The 7,471-nt window shown below is 34.9% G+C and overlaps 1 protein-coding gene and 1 pseudogene across 2 annotated transcripts; one reads left to right on the top strand and one right to left on the bottom strand.

The window, feature by feature from the left end:
* Positions 1-375: 375 nt before the first annotated feature.
* Positions 376-3,826, top strand: LOC143546575 (uncharacterized). The gene is made up of 3 exons (XM_077038219.1): positions 376-528; positions 2,000-2,344; positions 3,131-3,826. The coding sequence occupies exons 1-3, from the start codon at positions 381-383 to the stop codon at positions 3,796-3,798; spliced, it is 1,161 nt and encodes a 386-aa protein (XP_076894334.1). The 5' UTR covers positions 376-380; the 3' UTR covers positions 3,799-3,826.
* An 893-nt stretch (positions 3,827-4,719) lies between these two features.
* Positions 4,720-7,471, bottom strand: LOC143546574 (serine/threonine-protein phosphatase PP2A catalytic subunit-like; annotated as a pseudogene). Its single transcript, XR_013137608.1, has 9 exons — positions 7,424-7,471; positions 7,246-7,329; positions 7,037-7,108; positions 6,847-6,918; positions 6,711-6,751; positions 6,303-6,573; positions 5,435-5,524; positions 5,233-5,340; positions 4,720-4,980 (listed from the first exon to the last, which is right to left on the bottom strand). The product of XR_013137608.1 is annotated as a serine/threonine-protein phosphatase PP2A catalytic subunit-like (transcript).

Genomic DNA, 7,471 nt, shown 5'->3' with positions numbered 1-7,471 from the left:
CTGTAAATCAGAACCGGTTCTATACCCAAAACCGTGTTTTTCAAATATCTGATCTATACCTGAAACTACCTGAAAAACACCCCAAAAAACCACCGCCCCTTAAAAACCAAATCTATACAAAAAAAGAAGGTTTTTTTAAGGTATTCTCAGTTTTAGAATACTTATACCCGACCCAAAGCCCGGTGTATAGTGTATGATTTTTAGAGACAATACCGACCTTTTTTCAATACCCAGTCTTATCCGAACTGGGTATTAGAAACCCGATTTGTGCACCTCTACTTGTTCTCAATTTAAAAGATCCGACCCATTTATCCAAACCATTTGACCCGGTCTCAATGATTATAAAAGAATCGAAATTAGAAGACAACCGTAACACGTTAATGGAGTCACTTGTTGTAACCCACTTGATTTGTAACCATACTACTTATGGTATGCTCAAAAGCCCACCAATTTCAACCCGTTTTGCTAAGACTCGGGTCAATCGCGACCCGAATTTTCCCATCAATTCCAAGAAATCGGATTTTCAAGGTTAGTAAATAGTAAAAGTAAAACAATTAATTATTTATATAATTTTGTTGGTGAAACTGGAATTAATTATGTATTTAAATTTGTGTGTGAATTCAATATTATAATTATGTTTATGGGTGCAGACGACCGGCGAGTTGCTCGAGCTCAGATCGATAACAATTTTGAAAAGATCCAGCTTTTTCGAATAAAGCTCGTTTTTTTATCGGACCCGAGCTCGAGCATACATTTGTACGGGAAGCTTGTTTGTAAATTTTAAGTTTTTCCCTCGTTTGGAGTTTTATGTATTAATAGATAGTAAACGAGCCGAGCTTGAAAAAACACTCAAAAGCCGACCTCGAGCTCTCGTAAGACAAACCGAACGTAATTGAGCTCGGGCACGGCTTGGCTTGTTTACACACCTAATTTCAATCTTTTTATCGATCCGAACTAGAGTGGCTCCCACAAGCTCGGATTGATAAAAAGCTTGAAACAAGCCAAGCTTTTTCGAATAAAGTTTGTTTTTCTTTTGAGTTAGGACTCGAGCTTTGTATTAGAAGCTCGTTTGTAATTTTTAAGTTTTACCTCGTTTGGGCTTCTATGTATTAATTTACACTGCACAACCGAGTTTGAGCTGAGCTTTGCCTTGTTTAAGATACTACACGAGCTCGAGCCAAACTTAGGCTCGTTTAAGGTTTTTCTCAAAATATATAAAAGGAATAAAAAACGTATGTTAATTAATTAATAGATAATAAACGAGCCGAGCCCGAGCTTGCAAAAACACTCAAAAGCCAAGCTCGAGCTCTCATAAGGCAAGCCGGACCTAGTTGAGCTCGGGCACGTCTTGGCTTGTTTGCACCCCTAATTTTAAGCTTTTTGTCATCCGAGCTAGAGCAACTTGCAAGTCGTCTGCTTGAGCTGGGATCGATAAAAAACTTGAAACGAGCTGAGCTTTTCAAATAAAGCTCGTTTATTTACTGAGTCCGAGCTCAAGCTTGTATGGGGAGCTCGTTTGTAATTTTTAAGGTTTACCTCGGTTGGACTTCTATGTATTAATTTACACTGCACACCCAAGTTCGAGCTGAGCTTTGGTTCATTTAAAATACTACACGAGCTCAAGCCATGCTTAAGCTCGTTTATGTTTTTTTCACAAAATAATTAAAAACGTATATAAATTAACTAACAAATAATAAACAAGCCTAGCCTGAGCTTGGAAAAACACTCACAAGCCGAGCTCAAGCTCTCACAAGTCAAAACAAGCCTAGTCGGGCATGGTTCGGCTCGGCCAAATTATGTTTATGAATTTCTTTTTTTTAGTGTTTGGATATAATGAAACTGATTATGATTATCTGATAATTTGCCTATCAAATGTTATATGTTTATTATTTGAGACAATATATTAGCTTAGAGTTTGTTGTTATATAATCACTATAATTAGAAGATATGATTTCTAATTTTCTATAAGCAGTTGGATTAATAATATATAATTCTTTAGATTTTCAGGGTTATGCAAAACCTTCTCGCCTTTTGCGAGCCGACGAAGTGAAACCGACGACCGAATCCTCATTACAGAAGCTCGTGACGTCTTTCGAAGTAGACACACTTGAATGTTTATACGAACTCACAATTCACACGAGTAATTATTATGGGTCGGAGCTAACCGACTTAAACTCTGGAGTATTGGTTTGTTTGGTCGACGAAAATGGTGATTCGATCTTGCAAAGGATCTCGGCAACTGCAAGTGATTTGGTTCAGTTTCGAAGAGGGTCTTTCGATCATTTCACGTTTGAAGGGCCCACAATTGGGAAGCTTCAAGCTCTTTGGATTGGCCTTGACTCGGGTTAGATAATGCATTTAATATTATGCAATGGCGCGCTGATTAGGGGTGTGCATGAAACCAAAATAATCTATCCGTAACTGAAATAACTGAACGCGACACAAAGGTGGCTGTTTTTATATATTTTTAAAAAACAAACGTAAAATTACCGCAAGAACCAATTTTTATTAATCATTAATCAAAAAATGCAGGCCCAAATTTATTATTTAGGTTTTTTTTTGGTCCATAATAGCAAAACAAAAAAACAAATTTTTGGTTTTTGGTTCGGTTTGAGCCAAAAATCGACAGGGTGCAAATGAGCTGACCCAAGCTCTACTAGTTTCAAGTTCGGCTTAACTTTCACAGAGCTTGAGCTCGGCTCATTTCGATCTCTATTACTAAAGCTCGATCTTGGCTCGTGAGTAGTTTTTCAAGCTCGGGCTTGGCCCGTGTACTATATTTATAATTATTTTTATATAGTTTCTTTTCAACTATAATTTTATTTATAACATAATATATATTATTTAGTTATTTTTTCATAACATTGTATAGATTAATTAATTATTATTAAAGATATATAAATATATTGTAAAGTTTATATTAATGACAGGCTCGTTTAGGTTCACGTTTATATTAATGACAGGCTCGTTTAGGCTCACAAGCCGGCTTGAGCCCGATAAGTCAATCTTGGGATCAGGCTCGTTTGTTAAACATAAACCAGCTCACTTTTAGGCTCGGCTCGATGGAGACTTTTCATGAGCCGATCTCGAGTAGATGATGGATTAATTGTTTTCCATTGTTATTTTTCAGGTCAATGGAGGCTAGCGGGTACAACCGTTACGTGTTGGTCACGACACTCGTCTAACGAAACCGAAAACCACAACTACGGTATCGTCCAGTACGACTTCATGGCCGATAACATATTACTAGGCGACCGAAACGACACTTCCATGGTAGAACTCAGACCGAACATAATAACCGACATTAATAAAGACAATTTACCCTCAAACCAAAACATTTCAAAACCATCTTCAGTTACAACCAATGAAGAAAGCATGAAAGAGTATGCAGATTTAAAGTTCTCATTACTACTTTACGACGCGCTTCTTATCATCAGCGGTTCAACGATTGCGTCATTCACTGCGGGTGAGAACGCTGCATTTGCGTTCTTGACGGGTGGAATCGGTGGCTTTTTTTATCTGTTATTGTTGCAGCGGTCGGTTGACGAGCTGCCCTCACCGGTTCTGGACCGGACCGGGGGTCTGGACTGGATGTTCGGGCGGTTCAAGGGTCAGGTGACGGTTTTGGTATTGGCGCTTGCGTTTGCGGTTGTTGTGGTTAAAGTTGGTGCGGGTGATGAGTCGTTGGTGTTGACACCGAAGGATGTTGTAGCTGGTATGCTCGGGTTTTTGTCGTCGAAGGTTGCGGTTTTGTTGGCCGCGTTTAAACCGTTGCCGGTTGGTTCAAGACGGAGTTGATAGGAGGAGAGTGTGACTGTGTAAACTAATACTTTGCAGATAGAACTTTGTATATAAATGTATACATAACAGATGATGTTATAAATAGTTTGAATTTGGTTTCACAAATCAGTCATAGGTTTTCAAACCTAAACATCGGCCGGTTCGTTAAAACTTTAAAGCTCGAAACGAGCCAAGGTTAAGACAGTTTTAGCTCGAGCTTGACTAGGCTTGCGAGCATACACAAAACTATGTAAATTAAATCAAGTTGGAGCTCTATAAGATTCACTTAACTATGTAAATTAAATCATTTTGCTATTGTAATTTTATTTCGTTTATTGATATTACAATTATCGTCGTGTTAGTGAAATAAAAGTTATATATACGAGCCTAAATCTTAGAGACGGCCATGAGCATACACAAAACTATTATTTATAAAAATATAATAATATTTATTTTATATACAACAACCATGTCTAGTAAAAAAGTGCCATTGATAAGTTCTAGGAATATTTATTTCATATAATAAAAATATAATTACATAACATAGCATTACATATAATATGCATATAAAAAATTAAGCAGTATATATTTTTTTCATACAAAAGTAACAAAATAATTAAAAGTACATTTATAAGTAGTCATATATAACAAGCTGAGCTCAAACAGTAGAATATTACAGGAACAAGGCTAATATCAAGAAAAAACATAAAGAAAAAAAAGACTAATTTCAAGAAACTTTGCATGTTCTAATAAGTTTTTAAGTATCAAAAAAAATCTTAACTTGATCTATTGTTTGGTGTAGGAGAAAAGATGAACTCGTCAATGACCATAACGATAACGCGATCCACAAATTAAATAATTAATATGAGGTATTCTTAACTAAGTAATGTCAAAAAATTAATCATTATAACAGCAAAAAAAAAAACATGAAAAGCAAACTAACATTTAAATGTCTGTCTTTCCTCTTAAAAAAACAAAAACAAAAATAAAAAAAAAGAGAAAAAAGAACAATGGAAGATGACCAAATTGATGGTGGTTATGAAGGATCACTGCCTCATTTTCAAAATTCCACCTTTTTGGTCTCCTTATTTCCCATGAGCAAATGCTGCTCTCATGAAGCCTGCCATGTCAGCATCATAAGAAATAATCCGGTATCCTACGCGTCACATCCGGCTCTCCCCTCCTTGGAGCTGGATCAAACTGATATATTCATAAATTATAATCAGTTAAAACCTTAAACCTTAAACCTTAAACCCGAAATACACGTGTATCCAAAGAATACTAAATAACTATGTGCGTCGAGTTTCTTGTTTTTACTTAGGGTCCAAATAATAATAATAATAATAAAATAACACATGATCTACTAAATGTATCATGTATGGGTGCACATCTATACATACATATACACACATATACATAATTACATACATATATTGTTAAAAAGAGAGAAACCTGAATGAAAGTGTGACCCTTGCAATCATCTACTTCAAGAATCGAAGCCATGTTGCCACAACGGTAACAATAATTAGGCGCACTGAAGATTGTCACAACTTTTCGTTCCTGTTATAACCGATTTCATCGTTAGTGAAAAAGACATTTTTCAAATAATATCTACACACTGAAAAAATAAAAAAAAATAACATGAAAATATTACATGACCCCAGTTGAATCCCTCCATAACGAGTTGATGTGCTCTCGCAATTAGCTTTAAGCCGTTTGTATGATTATATTCCTCGGATATATCCTGAATTACAATATTTAACAAACAAGAGTTAGTCACACCATAAAATAAAATAGTGATTGCATAAAAGTAACAAACTTTCTTCAAAATATTATTTTTTCATCAAGGTAATAATTATGCTTGTAAACGAACCGAACGGAGCATGTCCGTGTTCGTTCGTTTAACTTATTATTTTAATAGATAATATATAGTGTTTACTTTAACCAAACAAACAATCAAGCACAAACTAAACGAACAAGGTTTTTTTATGGTTCGTGTTCATTCGTTAAGAAAATGAAATGTTCATATTCATTTATGTTCCGTAAATGAACGGACATAACTGAGCTAAAACCAATTAAAAGTAAATGCGAACAATCATGTGTTGGTCTAAAATGTTATTAAAACCAGCCTAAATTGTAATGGGCCTCAAATTTCAACCTTAAAAATTAACGAGCGTAAGCAAACGAAATAACAAACGTAAAGTAACAAATTTAAATGAACGAACGTTCACGAATATAAATGAACGAGTGAGAAACGTGTTCATGTTCGTTCGTTCTTTTAACTAAACAAAAAAAAATTTCATGTCCGTTGGTTTATTAAATAAACGAACTTTGCGCTGAACAATTCATGAACTCATTTACAGGCCTCGTAACAACTTTTAAGATTTTCTATTTTGGGCAGAAAATATAAAAAGTTTGTACAATTGTACCTTTTTATCAGTAAGAGAATATTTAACTTACCGAAAAAAGAAATATCAAGATATTAATTGTATTACCTTTTCATGCAATTATTACTTCAATACTTGACCAAATGTATAACCAGCGGCCCGAGGAGAAATACCCCAACCGCAACGGTCATCAGGATCGGACCATAAAAGATCACACATGTGGCACTTCTTGAACACGGTCAAAGTTTCTGATGTCATCGAGTGTTTCAATCGAAGGCGATAATCCACCATGAAGACAAAAGATTTCAGATTCAACCTAAAAAACAACCCGTTAAATCACAATGCAGTGAGTGGAAAGTAGTCAAATAGATCAGTTAATGTCTTCCACACGTTAGCACTACCGTATCTGCAAAAAGTCAACGGTTGACGATGACACTCTTGATGGATTATTGGAGGGTATATTAGACATTTGACAGAAAGTCAAAAGTCATTGACTTATTAATAAGTCAACTAGTCAAATATTAAAGAATGTTGGAAACTCACTTTCTTAAGCATTCGTCATAAAATCCATAAACTTGAGTGATCTGCAGAAACAACATTGCAGCTATTGTTACATACAATAATAATAATAATAATAATAATAATAATAAGTTAATTACACCAACAAAAAAAAGTATACCTGTCGACTTTCATGGTTTCCTCTTAGAATAGTAAGCCTTTGTGGATAACATGCTTTAAGGGCAACTAAGAGCTAAAGTGACAACAAGAATCGCATAACATATAAGCAATTTAAATATTCTCTCTTGCTAAATTTATAAATATAAAAGAATATATATACAATGGTTTTGAAATGGTGATTTAACACTTACAGTCACTGTTTCGACCGAGTAATAACCACGATCGACGTAATCTCCCATGAATAAATAATTTGTATCCGGGCACTAAATAAAGAATTAAAAAAAACAAGCAAAATAATTAGCTCCCAACACGAAAAATGCATTTTTTTTGGCTAAATTAATTAGCATTTTCTTTAGCATAAAATACGCCTAACAGACTAAAAATGGGAACACAAACACACCTTCCCTCCAATCCGGAAAACCTCTGCAAGATCGTGAAATTGGCCATGAATATCTCCACAGATCGTTACCGGGCTTTTAACAGGCTGAAACAAAATAAATGCAAAAAGTTTATGACTTTATTTCATTAAAAAATACATTTTTGTTATGGCATTATAAATGATAATGAGAAACATCTACCTGCACATTGCTTTCTTGCATCAGGATCTCAGTTGCCTTGTCACACAT

The sequence above is a fragment of the Bidens hawaiensis genome, unplaced genomic scaffold, assembly GCF_021521415.1.
Source record: "Bidens hawaiensis isolate Kalapana, Puna unplaced genomic scaffold, B.hawaiensis_p1.1 tig00014404_1, whole genome shotgun sequence".
In the NCBI taxonomy this organism is placed as follows: Eukaryota; Viridiplantae; Streptophyta; class Magnoliopsida; order Asterales; family Asteraceae; genus Bidens; species Bidens hawaiensis.
The sequence above is the reverse complement of the archived record's forward strand: the minus strand, read 5'-3'. Positions and strand labels throughout refer to the sequence as shown.